Below are 13,881 nucleotides of genomic sequence, written 5' to 3'. Positions count from 1 at the left end.
AAGGCTGGCACAGTGGCACACGAGGGGGTGGGTGGCCAGCACAACCCCCTGCCGCCTTTGTCTCCCTAATGGCGATGTTTACTACACACCGCAACAGGTACTCACTTGAGGCTGAGCCAACCTAAACAACACACAGACAGGCACAAAAAGCACACAGCGCACTCTGCAAAAACCATCAGCAGTACCCGGAGAACCGCATTGCCGGGCTCTCCTTTAGTCTCCGGTCACCATCGAAATATAGAGTAAATGCGACCGACAAGAGCGAGCAGCGGCGATACACGGCCAAGACAACCGTGTTCACCGGTTCCGGCTGTACTTTGCCGACGAGTCCCAAGTCCGACGAAACCGGCACACCCGGGTTGCCTGTAGCCGCATCACCGCCGACTGTCCCATAGGTGTCGTTTGCTCAAATTGACGTTGGTGGCGGCCTGAAGACAACCGGGAAAAACAATGCAGTTCTGCGGGAACTGCCGGCAGGAAAACAATATTTTAACACAGCGGTTCTCACCCACGGATGAAGTCGGTATATTAAATAGTATTTTTTTTACATTTTTACAATGTTTACAATCATTGATGCGAGTTATCGTTTGGATTCTTTGACCAATCGTCGGAGTGGCGTTAAACCGGACTCACAACGGCATTTCGAGAACGGCACAACGCTTATGTGCTCGGGCCCGTGGGGACGTCAACCACTCGCGAAGCCACAACCGACAAAACACAAACCGCAGATACAGGCCACGTGGAGAGGTTAGCGACTCACGAGGGGTTCCCGAACACTCGTAAGATTTCTCTTCACTTTGCCCACAAGCAAGTAAGTCTCATTCACTGGGCAGTTAGCGCAAATATCGTAAACCAAACTCACGACATGTTATCATCAACCAAACGACAAATGTTATCGTAAACACACGACAAATCTTGTCGTAAACCAGATTTCCGACAAATCTTATTGTAAACCAAACAACAAATGTTTATCATAAACCAAACTTGACAAATCTTGCCGTAAACCAAACTCGCGATAACAATACTCTGGTCCCTTGGTCGGTAATAACTACGCATACGCAACAAAAAACACAATTTTTATTTCAGTATGCACTTTTATTTGACCGAATTCCAGCTCTAGATGAGAACAAAACATCGGTTCGGCGACCGCCGAGTGCCACAAACTTTCCTCTCTTTGGCTGGTGGGGGGGGGGGCACGTTGAGAAAGCCTCCCGTCCCTCACTGCCGTGTGAAGTATCACAGCGAAAAGGAAATCGCTAAACGTGGATCCCCCCCCCCAAACCCCCTGGTTCCCGTGCAACGAACCTGGCGACCTGCGTTCGATTCCCGCTCACGGCCAACACCGGTGACGATTATTTGAACTGGTCCTGGGCCTCCAAGGACCGTTGCGGTGTGTAGTAAACATCGGCAATGTCGGAGACAAAGGCGGCCGGGCATGGTGCTGGCCACCCACCCCCTCGTGTGCCCTGCTGGACTTCACAGGTGCTACTCGCTAACAGCACTTGCCCCAACAGTCTGTTAAGGCTACACGGGGGATCTTCATCTTTGCTTGGGCCGTTCTCCCACACTGGACACTGGGCGGCCGAGGAGCTGGCAATGGATTTGGCGATTTTTTTTTATTGAAGTCTGGGGAGGTTCTCCGTTCTCAACCTGCAACCCAAGTCTCTGATTATGATGGCGACAAGTGAAATGCTGCCACCATGGGGAAGGCCGATAGGAAGAAGAAGGAAAGACGAACAAACTCTGCTCTCTTCGGTGAGACAGCAGCAGCCGAAGAGGATTCGGAGGTAGCAGTGACGATCATCACGTGGGAGTTGTTTTTTTCCGGGAGGTCTGTGCCAAACGCCAGGGTCTCCGGTCCGGTGACAGCCAGCGTGTCCTGGTGCATTTCACAACACTTTTCTCGCTCGCCCACCTGCCCGCCCGTCTGCCCGCCCTTCTGCCCGCCCGTCTGCCCGCCCACTCATTTAAATCGCTCACCCACTCACACGCCCACTCGCCTGCTCGCCCACTCAATCAATCGCTCACCCATTCACACACTCACCCGCCCACCCCCTCACATGCCCACTCACTTAGAAGCCCACTCACCAGCTCACTCACCTGCCCACTCATTCACCCACTCACTCACCTGCCCACCCACTCACCCGCCCACCAATTTGTCAACTCACCCCCACTCATTCTCCCGCTCACTCATTCTCCCGCTCACTCACCCAACCACTCACCCACTCGTTCAATAATCCTGCCACCCGACCTGCTGGAGAGTGCTTCACGTGCACTTCAGGTGCGCTTCACGTGCGCTTCACGTGCGCTTCACGTGCGGCGCCGCTTGCTTACGGGGGCAGCGCCCCCAGGACTGGCGGGGCTGGAGGAGGATGTGCTGGCGGGGGCGCGCGACCGCTTGCGCTTGTCAGTGGGGTCGCGGCTCCCCGACTCTGCCGGGCGGGGTCGGGGTGGGATCACAGCGACGGCAGCGTGAGCGTCCAGACACAGGGCGGTGGGTGGTCAACCCACTGACTCACGTAGAGACCCACTGACTCGCGTAGAGACCCACTGACTCGCGTAGAGACCCACAGACTCACATAGAAACCCACAAACTCACATAGAGACCCATAGACTCATATAGAGACCCACAGACTCACATAGAGACCCACAGACTCACAGAGACCCACAGACTCACAGAGACCCACAAACTCAGAGACCCACTGACTCACGTAGAGACCCACAGACTCACATAGAGACCCACAGACTCACATAGAGACCCATAGACGCACAGAGACCCATAGACTCACATAGAGACCCACAGACTCACATAGAGACCCACAGACACCCATAGAGACCCATAGACTCCCACAGAGACCCAATGACTCGCGTAGAGACCCACTGACTCGCGTAGAGACCAACTGACTCGCGTAGAGACCCACAGACTTGCATAGAGACCCATAGACTCACATAGAGACCCACAGACTCACATAGACCCACAGACTCACATAGAGACCCACAGACTCCCACAGAGACCCACTGACTCGCGTAGAGACCCATAGACTCACATAGAGACCCATAGACTCACATAGAGACCCGCAGACTCACATAAAGACCCACAGACTCACATAGAGACCCACAGACTCACATAGAGACCCACAGACTCACATAGAGACTCACAGACTCACATAGAGACCCATAGACTCGCGTAGAGACCCACAGACTCGCGTAGAGACCCACAGACTCGCGTAGAGACCCACAGACTCACATAAATACTCACAGACTCACATAGAGACCCATAGACTCGCGTAGAGACCCACGGACCCACATAGCGACTCAGACTAGCGCAAAGACCCATGGTCTAAATTTTGATTTAAAGCTTTCGTGACTGCAGAGATTTATATTATTGGTTCTTTCGGTAAAGTCACGTAGAAAGAACCAATAATATGAACCCATGGACTAGTGTAGAGACCCACAGACTAGCATGTGGTGAGGGTGATGGTGGTGGACGTGGTGAGGGTGATGGTAGTGGACGTGGGTAGGGTAATGGTGGTGAAAGGGGTGAAGGTGAGGTGGTGGATGTGGTGAGGGGTGATGGTGAGGAGTGACTTACTGTCTTCGGCAGGACCCTGGCTCGACTCCCTCTCCGGCGCGTCTTCTTGGATCTCCACAACTTTCCCTGGGGGTGGGAGGGGAGCAACAGTGCAGTGCATTACCATCGACCCATCCACCGACCCATCAACCTACTGACCCACCCACCAACCCACCCACAAACCCACCCACCAACCCACCCACACACCAACCCACCAACTATGCAGACGTCTCCGAACAGAGATAACGGTTAACGCCGTCGTGGAAGCAATATGACATGGGGGAGTCCATGAGGGAAATAATAATTATTATAATAATAGTAGCAATGTACATTTATAAAAGTGCCACAATTAACCCGTACACCCCACCGATGTGCCAACCGCGACCGCCGTGTATGGAAATTTACGAAATCAGCAGAACCTGCAGGGCTACACAGCCAGGATCAGGGAGCGATTTGGGTGGTGTTAAAGGCCAGATTAGAGAGATGGGGTGGTCATGAGGGTGGTACTCGTGAGGGGCGGCGAGGCCGGCTGGTGGTTGGTGCCAGGCTAGGTTACCTTCCTTGATGTCGCGACCGTCATGGAGGATGTCGTCCGGGAGGCAGAATGGCCTCTCCACGTTGGGGAAGGGCAGCGACTCAGAGTCGTTCTGTTCACGAGGCGCGCAACACGATACACACCACACACCACGACACAGCACGATAAAGACCACACAAGACACAACACGATACATACCACACACCACTACACGATACACACCACAAGACACAACACGATACACACCACACAAGACACAGCACGAGACACATCTACATGCCTGCCCTCGGTGAACTCGGCCTCAAATGCGTACCTGGTGCGGTGTGTAAACATTGCCACTAGGGGAGACAAAGGCGGCCGGGCGTGTTGCTGGCCACTCACCCCCTCGTGTGCTGTGCCAGCCTTCATAGGCACTACTCGCTCAACAACACTTGCCCCGACAGTCTGCTGAAGGCTACGCGGGGATCTTTGTTTTGTCTGTGTTGGTGCATGTTGAACTTCTATCGCCCCTGTGTACGTGACCAAACATGCTGTCCAGAGGTTGAGACAACCAACGACCCTGCTGGTTACTACCGTAACTCGTACTTATGACATGTGGGGATGTGTGTGCAGTTTCTCCAAACACAAACCCAGCCCAGGACCGCGGGAAAGGGCGCCACGGTGGCTATGAGATGTTAACTACCTCGCTTGGTCTACAGGAGGTTGTGGGTTCGATCCCGACCCTGACGCCTGCGGTATATTTGGATTTTTTCCTCTTCCCGTGGTGACGTGGATTTTTCTCCCGGTCCTCCGGTTTTCCCCCTCCACATTTACAAATGTCACACGTTTAGAGCATTTGGCTGCTGCTATGAATTTCCACGCGATGGTGACAAGCCACTTCATTGAGCTGTCATTTGTGATAGCCGGTCGCTTCTTTAAAAAATAGCTACATAGCTAAGTGGGACTTACCTGGTAAAATCTAAATAGTTTATAGTTTTAAAATAGTTTATAATTTAGTTGAGTTTGCATGTCCCTCTCTCTCCCAGTGGTCGCGTGGATTTTATATCCGGGTCCTCCTGTTTTTCCCCTCCGCATTTACAATCAACATGCATTCAAGAGCACTTGGCTGCTGTAAATGTGCACGTGATGATGATACCGCCACTTTGTCAGGCTATCATTTGCGATGGCCACGTGGCTTCTGAAAAAAAAAAAAGCTAAAACAGCAGCTCAGTGATGGGTCCTTTACCTGGTAGAATAGAAATAGTTGTTGAAAGAGTTTAAAACGCCTCACCTGCGCTCGCACCAAGGCCGGGATGTCATACATGGCGGCCAGGTGATCCCAGATGACTCTGGAGGGGACCTGTCGCCCGATGTTCTGACTGAACTTGTCGCGGATGCACACCATGTGGAAGTGTCGGTTGATCCCTGTGGGGAGACGGAGACGCTTTCACACCACTACCATCGCCACCGCCACCACCTCCACCGCCGCCGCCACCACCATTTCCACCGCCGCCTCCACATCCACCGCTGCCTCTACCCCCATCACCACCACCACCACCGCGATCACCTCCACCACCGCCTCCACCACCACCATCGCCGCCATTGCCACCACCTCCACAGCCACCACTTCCACCGCCAAGATCGCCACCGTCGCCGCCACCACCACGACAACCATCAACCTCCACCACTACCTCCACCACCTCCTCCATCACCTCCACCACCTCGCGAACTCCGCGCATGTCCCACAGGCAGCGGGGCGTGAGTGGGCACTTGTGGGGCTCCGCCTTTACCACTGTCTAATGGTAGGCACGGGCGTGGTGTTACTAAGTAACTGGCGTAGTTATGACAGTAGTGGTAGTCATGGTAGTAGTATAGTGGTAGTCATGGTAGTATAGTGGTAGTTATAGTAGGTTGTATAGCAGTGGTAGTGTTACCCATGAGCTTGTGTCCCAGCATGGCGTGGTGTTACTATTGTAGTGACGTTAATGGAGTCACTATGGTGTTTAGCGCCAGCTACTATCACAAGAGTGGAAGTGTGCGTCTTGAGCCTCTCTGGCACCAGAGTGGGTATGGCATGGAAGCGAGCCCTAGGGGGCATGGTTCTGGTGGCGGTCAGAGAGAGGGCAAGTAGGGACGTGACAGTCTGGGTGAACCCGAGAGGGCACGTGACTGGGGCAGGGTAGCGAGGGGGCCCAAAAGGTGGCTTGAGGGACACGTGATGCTTGGTCGAGAACCTTCTGGTGAGATACAGAAGGGGGCGTGGCCGAGGGCGGAGCAAGGCCACGCTCAGGAGCATAAAGGAGAGGTCCCGAGAGCAATCGCGGCTGTCTGCTGGAATGGAACCCTCGGTGCTACGTCTTATCGGTCGTTAAGCTCGGCTTCGTGGTTCAGGCAGTGTGTTGCTGACCTGACCCGTTCATGTAGTTGCCCTGTTGGGGTGTTATAATAAACGTGTTGCCTCCAAAGTCAAGTGTGTGCCTCCATAGAACCCACTACACTATAATAACTGTAGTAGTTATGATAGTCGTGGTAGTCATGGTAGTAGTATAATTGTAGTAATGGTAGCTAGTATAGCGGTGGTAGTCTCACCCACGGGCTTGTGTCCCAGCATGGCCTTAATATAGTAACTGTATAAGTTATGACAGTAATGGTAGTGATGCTAGTAGTATAGTGGTAGTAGTATAGTGGTAGTGATGGTAGTAGTAGTACAGTGGTAGTAGTAAAGTGGTAGAGATCGTAGTAGCAGTATAGTAGTAGTGGTGGTAGTTAGTGGTGGTGGTGGTAGCAGTAGTACAGTAGAAGTGGTGGTAGTTAGTGGTAGTGGTGGTAGTAGTGGTATAGTGGTAGTAGTATAGTGGTAGTGGTGGTAGTAGTGGTATAGTGGTAGTAGTATAGTGGTAGTGGTGGTAGTAGTAGTATAGTGGTAGTAGTATAGTGGTAGTAGTAGTATAGTGGTAGTGGTGGTAGTAGTATAGTGGTAGTATAGTGGTAGTGATGGTAGTTAGTGGTGGTGGTAGTAGTATAGTGGTAGTGGTGGTAGTTAGTGGTGGTAGCAGTAGTACAGTAGAAGTGGTGGTAGTTAGTGGTAGTGGTGGTAGTAGTATAGTGGTAGTAGTATAGTGGTAGTAGTAGTATAGTGGTAGTAGTAGTATAGTGGTAGTAGTAGTATAGTGGTAGTGGTGGTAGTAGTATAGTGGTAGTATAGTGGTAGTGATGGTAGTTAGTGGTGGTGGTAGTAGTATAGTGGTAGTGGTGGTAGTGGTGGTAGCAGTAGTACAGTAGAAGTGGTGGTAGTTAGTGGTAGTGGTGGTAGTAGTATAGTGGTAGTAGTAGTATAGTGGTAGTGATGGCAGTTAGTGGTGGTGGTAGTAGTATAGTGGTGGTAGTTAGTGGTGGTGGTAGTACAGTAGTAGTGGTGGTGGTAGTACAGTAGTGGTGGTAGTACAGTAGTAGTGGTGGTGGTGGTAGTAGTATAGTGGTAGTGGTGGTAGTAGTAGTATAGTGGTGGTAGTGGTGGTAGTAGTAGTGGTGGTAGTTAGTGGTGGTGCTGGTCGTCTCACCCACGGGCTTGTGACCCAGCATGGCGTGGAAGAGACAAACTTCAACCTCGGGGCTCCACACGACGGCCGCCTCCTCCACGCTCTCCCCCGCCGCCGCGCCGGCCACCGCCGCCGCCTCTCCAGCCATGGCCGCGTATCCCTCTCAGCCACAACAACCACAACAACCACCACCACAACAACCACAACAACCACCACCACCACAACAACCACAACAACAACCCCCACCACGGATGATGCGCGGTTGATCCCCGGCGGTTTATAATGAATACTGTACGTATCGATCCGGCGATTCCTCATAAAGGTTCATTAGCGATATCGATTTTATTCGCCGGGAGAGGGACGTGGGGGTTCCGGGAATCGATTCCGAATCGTTTTTCACAGAGCAACAGCTCCAGCAGTCGTATCATCAGCAGTGGTAGTAGCATCATCAGCAGTGGTAGTAGCATCATCATCATCAGCAGTGGTAGTAGCATCAGCAGTAGTAGTAGCATCATCAGCAGTGGTAGTAGCATCATCAGCAGTAGTAGTAGCATCATCAGCAGTGGTAGTAGCATCATCGTCAGCAGTGGTAGTAGCATCATCATCAGTGGTAGTAGCATCATCAGCAGTGGTAGTAGCACCATCAGCAGTGGTGGTAGTAGCATCATCATCAGCAGTGGTAGCATCATCAGCAGGAGCAGTGGTAGTAGCATCATCATCAGTGGTAGTAGCATCATCAGCAGTGGTAGTAGCATCATCAGCAGCAGTGGTAGTAGAATCATCATCAGCAGTGGTAGTAGCATCATCAGCAGCAGTGGTAGTAGCATCATCATCAGTGGTAGTAGCATCATCATCATCAGTGGTAGTAGCATCATCATCAGTGGTAGTAGCATCATAATCAGTGGTAGTAACATCATCATCAGTGGTAGTAGCATCATCATCAGTGGTAGTAGCATCATCATCAGCAGTGGTAGTAGCATCATCAGCAGGAGCAGTGGTAGTAGCATCATCATCAGTGGTAGTAGCATCATCAGCAGTGGTAGTAGCATCAGCAGCAGTGGTAGTAGCATCATCATCAGCAGTGGTAGTAGCATCAGCAGCAGTGGTAGTAGCATCATCATCAGTTGTAGTAGCATCATCATCAGTGGTAGTAGCATCATCAGCAGTGGTAGTAGCATCATCATCAGCAGTGGTAGTAGCATCAGCAGCAGTGGTAGTAGCATCATCATCAGCAGTGGTAGTAGCATCATCATCAGTGGTAGTAGCATCATCATCAGCAGTGGTAGTAGCATCATCATCAGTGGTAGTAGCATCATCAGCAGGAGCAGTGGTAGTAGCATCATCATCAGTGGTAGTAGCATCATCAGCAGTGGTAGTAACATCATCATCAGTGGTAGTAGCATCATCATCAGTGGTAGTAGCATCATCATCAGCAGTGGTAGTAGCATCATCAGCAGGAGCAGTGGTAGTAGCATCATCGTCAGTGGTAGTAGCATCATCATCAGTGGTAGTAGCATCATCATCAGCAGTGGTAGTAGCATCATCATCAGTGGTAGTAGCATCGTCATCAAAGGTAAGTAGCATCATCAGCAGTGGTAGTAGCATCATCATCAGCAGTGGTAGTAGCATCATCAGCAGGAGCAGTGGTAGTAGCATCATCATCAGGGTAGTAGCATTATCAGCAGTGGTAGTAGCATCATCATCAGCAGTGGTAGTAGCATCAGCAGCAGTGGTAGTAGCATCATCATAAGCAGTGGTAGTAGCATCAGCAGCAGTGGTAGTAGCATCATCATCAGTGGTAGTAGAATTATCAGCAGCGGTGGTAGTAGATCAGCAGTGGCATCAGCAGCAGTGGTAGTAGTGTAATGGGTTCCGGAGACACTTGTAGAGGTAACTTCTTTATTACAATACAACACTCCAACAGTCCTGATACTCTGTTACAGCCTAGGTACACAGCCTAAGTACACAGCCTATATACACTACTCTGGCTACGCTCTGGGGTCCTCCGGCTACAATTACCCTAGGGGAGGCTACCTGACCCGACCCAGCCAAGGTGCGGGTCTGGACTCTGGCTTCCTCGGAACTCGCCCTTACAAGGACGTAGAGCCGGGAGTCCCAGAGTCCCACCACTGGCCCTCACAGCATCCCGGCCCTTACAAGGACAAGCGGGACGAGGGGGTCCAGGGTTCTAAGCTGGCTGGCTGGCGGCTCTTGGGTCTTGAGCTGCGACTGGCCCCGATCGGCCAGGGAGCTGCCCTTTTATGCCTCGTCCCCAACGAGGGGTGGGGTTGTGTGCGCCCCCAGATATCCCACAGAGCACACACAGCCCCCCCGTTGGTGGCGCCAAGGGGCTTAACTGTCTGGGGTGCCTGGGATCCCAGCGCCTGGCGCCGAGGGCTTATCTGTCTAGGGTCCCAGAGCCCCCAACAGCCCCTCCCCTCTTATGGCACTACAGTAGCATCAGCAGCGGTGGTAGTAGCATCAGCAGTAGCATCAGCAGCAGTGGTAGTAGCATCATCAGCAGTGGTAGTAGCATCATCAGCAGTGGTAGTAGCATCATCGTCAGCAGTGGTAGTAGCATCATCATCAGTGGTAGTAGCACCATCAGCAGTGGTGGTAGTAGCATCATCATCAGCAGTGGTAGCATCATCAGCAGGAGCAGTGGTAGTAGCATCATCATCAGTGGTAGTAGCATCATCAGCAGTGGTAGTAACATCATCATCAGTGGTAGTAGCATCATCATCAGTGGTAGTAGCATCATCATCAGCAGTGGTAGTAGCATCATCAGCAGGAGCAGTGGTAGTAGCATCATCATCAGTGGTAGTAGCATCATCAGCAGTGGTAGTAGCATCATCATCAGCAGTGGTAGTAGCATCAGCAGCAGTGGTAGTAGCATCAGCAGCAGTGGTAGTAGCATCATCATCAGTTGTAGTAGCATCATCAGCAGTGGTAGTAGTGTAGTGGTGGTGTTGACGTGCGCCGACAGTGACAGTGATGGATCACGGGGCGGCACGGGGTGCGGGGTTGGGCACGCGTTGTGGGCGTGGTGTGGACGCGCGCGCCGGGAGTGACGGATGACGGGGCGGCGCGGCGTGGGTGGTGAGGCGCGCTGAGATGTGGGAAAACAGGATCGTAGCCAGCGCCCAGTGATTGGTCAAATAGGATGGGTGCTCTCAGCGACGTCCGCAGGTGGGGTATAAAGGGGGACGCGCGAGAGCACTCGGGGTTGTTGTTAACCAGTTGAAGATCGAAGACGGAGTTGAAGACGTAGTGCCCCGAGACCCCTAGTCCCGCTGTCCTTGTAGGGACCGGGGCCCTGTGTGGCTCGGAGGCGAGACTGTGGGACCCGTGGTCCGACGCCCATGTGGGTCGGGACTGGGGGACCCACAGTTGAGACGGACACCCCGGCAGGGTGTGTCCCGAGTAGCTAAGTGGGTGTTTGTCACCCGAGTAGCTCAGTGGGTGTTTGTCACCCGAGTAGCTCAGTGGGTGTTTGTCACCCGAGTAGCTAAGTGGGTGTTAGTCGCCCGAGTAGCTAAGTGGGTGTTGGTCACCCGAGTAGCTCAGTGGGTGTTAGTCACCCGAGTAGCTAAGTGGGTGTTGGTCACCCGAGTAACTACGTGGGTGTTAGTCACCCGAGTAACCAAGTGGGTGTTAGTCACCCGAGTAACCAAGTGGGTGTTAGTCACCCGAGTAACCAAGTGGGTGTTAGTCACCCGAGTAACCAAGTGGGTGTTAGTCACCCGAGTAACCAAGTGGGTGTTAGTCACCCGAGTAACCAAGTGGGTGTTAGTCAACCGAGATACTACAGTAGGTGTTAGTCACCTGTGAAACAAAGTTGGTGAAATAAAGAGTGTGCTACCCGTGAAGTCGTCTCCCGCCGAGTTACTACATTACAGTAGCACCATCAGCAGTGGTGGTAGTAGCATCATCATCAGCAGTGGTTGTAGCATCATTATCATCAGTGGTAGTAGCATCATCATCAGCAGTGGTAGTAGCATCATCATCAGTGGTAGTAGCATCATCATCAGCAGTGGTAGTAGCATCATCATCAGTGGTAGTAGCATCATCAGCAGGAGCAGTGGTAGTAGCATCATCATCAGTGGTAGTAGCATCATCAGCAGTGGTAGTAGCATCATCAGCAGCAGTGGTAGTAGCATCATCAGCAGGAGCAGTGGTAGTAGCATCATCATCAGGGTAGTAGCATTATCAGCAGTGGTAGTAGCATCATCATCAGCAGTGGTAGTAGCATCAGCAGCAGTGGTAGTAGCATCATCATAAGCAGTGGTAGTAGCATCAGCAGCAGTGGTAGTAGCATCATCATCAGTGGTAGTAGAATCATCAGCAGCGGTGGTAGTAGATCAGCAGTGGCATCAGCAGCAGTGGTAGTAGTGTAATGGGTTCCGGAGACACTTGTAGAGGTAACTTCTTTATTACAATACAACACTCCAACAGTCCTGATACTCTGTTACAGCCTAGGTACACAGCCTAAGTACACAGCCTATATACACTACGCTCTGGGGTCCTCCGGCTACAATTACCCTAGGGGAGGCTACCTGACCCGACCCAGCCAAGGTGCGGGTCTGGACTCTGGCTTCCTCGGAACTCGCCCTTACAAGGACGTAGAGCCGGGAGTCCCAGAGTCCCACCACTGGCCCTCACAGCATCCCGGCCCTTACAAGGACAAGCGGGACGAGGGGGTCCAGGGTTCTAAGCTGGCTGGCTGGCGGCTCTTGGGTCTTGAGCTGCGACTGGCCCCGATCGGTCAGGGAGCTGCCCTTTTATGCCTCGTCCCCAACGAGGGGTGGGGTTGTGTGCGCCCCCAGATATCCCACAGAGCACACACAGCCCCCCCGTTGGTGGCGCCAAGGGGCTTAACTGTCTGGGGTGCCTGGGATCCCAGCGCCTGGCGCCGAGGGCTTATCTGTCTAGGGTCCCAGAGCCCCCAGCAGCCCCTCCCCTCTTATGGCACTACAGTAGCATCATCAGCGGTGATAGTAGCATCAGCAGTAGCATCAGCAGCAGTGGTAGTAGCATCAGCAGTAGCATCAGCTGCAGCAGTAGCATCAGCGTAGAGACCCAAGGTGCGGGTCTGGACTCTGGCTTCCTCGGAACTCGCCCTTACAAGGACGTAGAGCCGGGAGTCCCAGAGTCCCACCACTGGCCCTCACAGCATCCCGGCCCTTACAAGGACAAGCGGGACGAGGGGGTCCAGGGTTCTAAGCTGGCTGGCTGGCGGCTCTTGGGTCTTGAGCTGCGACTGGCCCCGATCGGTCAGGGAGCTGCCCTTTTATGCCTCGTCCCCAACGAGGGGTGGGGTTGTGTGCGCCCCCAGATATCCCACAGAGCACACACAGCCCCCCCGTTGGTGGCGCCAAGGGGCTTAACTGTCTGGGGTGCCTGGGATCCCAGCGCCTGGCGCCGAGGGCTTATCTGTCTAGGGTCCCAGAGCCCCCAGCAGCCCCTCCCCTCTTATGGCACTACAGTAGCATCATCAGCGGTGATAGTAGCATCAGCAGTAGCATCAGCAGCAGTGGTAGTAGCATCAGCAGTAGCATCAGCTGCAGCAGTAGCATCAGCGTAGAGACCCATGGAGATGCATAGAGACCCACAGAGACATATCGAGACCCATAGAGATACATGGAGACCCATAGAGATACATAGATACCCAGAGAGATACTTAGAGACCCATACAAATACATTCAAGACACAGCCACAGTGGTACAATTGTGGACATGCAACACACACACTACGGACCAGACAATAAACCCATAGGGATAACGGATACACGAAGAGACCAATAGAGATGCATATAGGCCTACAAAGACACATCGGAAACCATAGAGATACATAGAGACCCATAGAAATACATTTGTAGTGATGCACTCAGAGACACTAGTAGTCGGAGGCACTCTATTTATTATAGCCTTCACAGGGTACAAAGAGTAGCTACACTTCAGTCAGGACAGCTAACAGGCTGCCTGACTGACAACGCCGAGAAGGTGAAGACGGTGACGAAGACTCCAGCAGCACGACGGGATCCACTCCAAACAGCAGCCCCGAACCTGTTCGGGGTCCCCCTTTTATCCACCCAGCGAGGCCTTGCTCCGCCTCCGGCCACGCCCCCCTTCTAGAACCTAATAGAAGGTTCCCGGGCTTTACCTCACACGTCCCCTCTATCACCTTTGCCCTACATCCCTCTCTCTGGCTTATCACGTGACCTGCTGACAGGGCCGCTACAACCGTAGATCCCCTTC

The 13,881-nt window shown here is 52.8% G+C and overlaps 1 protein-coding gene across 2 annotated transcripts; it reads right to left on the bottom strand.

The window, feature by feature from the left end:
• Positions 1-170: 170 nt before the first annotated feature.
• MRGBP (MRG domain binding protein) lies at positions 171-8,012 on the bottom strand. 2 transcript variants are annotated; one of them, XM_078604750.1, is made up of 5 exons: positions 7,646-8,012; positions 5,377-5,510; positions 4,128-4,218; positions 3,593-3,658; positions 171-2,432 (listed from the first exon to the last, which is right to left on the bottom strand). In XM_078604750.1, the coding sequence occupies exons 1-5, from the start codon at positions 7,770-7,772 to the stop codon at positions 2,311-2,313; spliced, it is 540 nt and encodes a 179-aa protein (XP_078460876.1). In that variant the 5' UTR covers positions 7,773-8,012; the 3' UTR covers positions 171-2,310. The 2 variants fall into 2 exon arrangements, with proteins under 2 accessions (XP_078460876.1, XP_078460877.1); XM_078604751.1 differs by lacking the exon at positions 7,646-8,012 and adding an exon at positions 6,675-6,711.
• Between the last annotated feature and the right edge of the window lie 5,869 nt (positions 8,013-13,881).

This window comes from Lampetra planeri, chromosome 23 (assembly GCF_965212315.1).
Source record: "Lampetra planeri chromosome 23, kcLamPlan1.2.h2, whole genome shotgun sequence".
In the NCBI taxonomy this organism is placed as follows: Eukaryota; Metazoa; Chordata; class Hyperoartia; order Petromyzontiformes; family Petromyzontidae; genus Lampetra; species Lampetra planeri.
This window is presented reverse-complemented; position numbering and strand designations above follow the sequence as displayed.

Coding starts and splice junctions, on each gene's coding strand:
- MRGBP (XM_078604750.1), bottom strand. CDS start 7,772: ATGGCTGGAGAGGCGGCGGCGGTGGCCGGCGCGGCGGCGGGGGAGAGC. Junction 5,511..7,645: donor GCTGGGTCACAAGCCCGTGG/GTGAGACGACCA, acceptor GTCTCCCCACAG/GGATCAACCGACACTTCCAC. Junction 3,659..4,127: donor CGGTCGCGACATCAAGGAAG/GTAACCTAGCCT, acceptor TCCCACCCCCAG/GGAAAGTTGTGGAGATCCAA.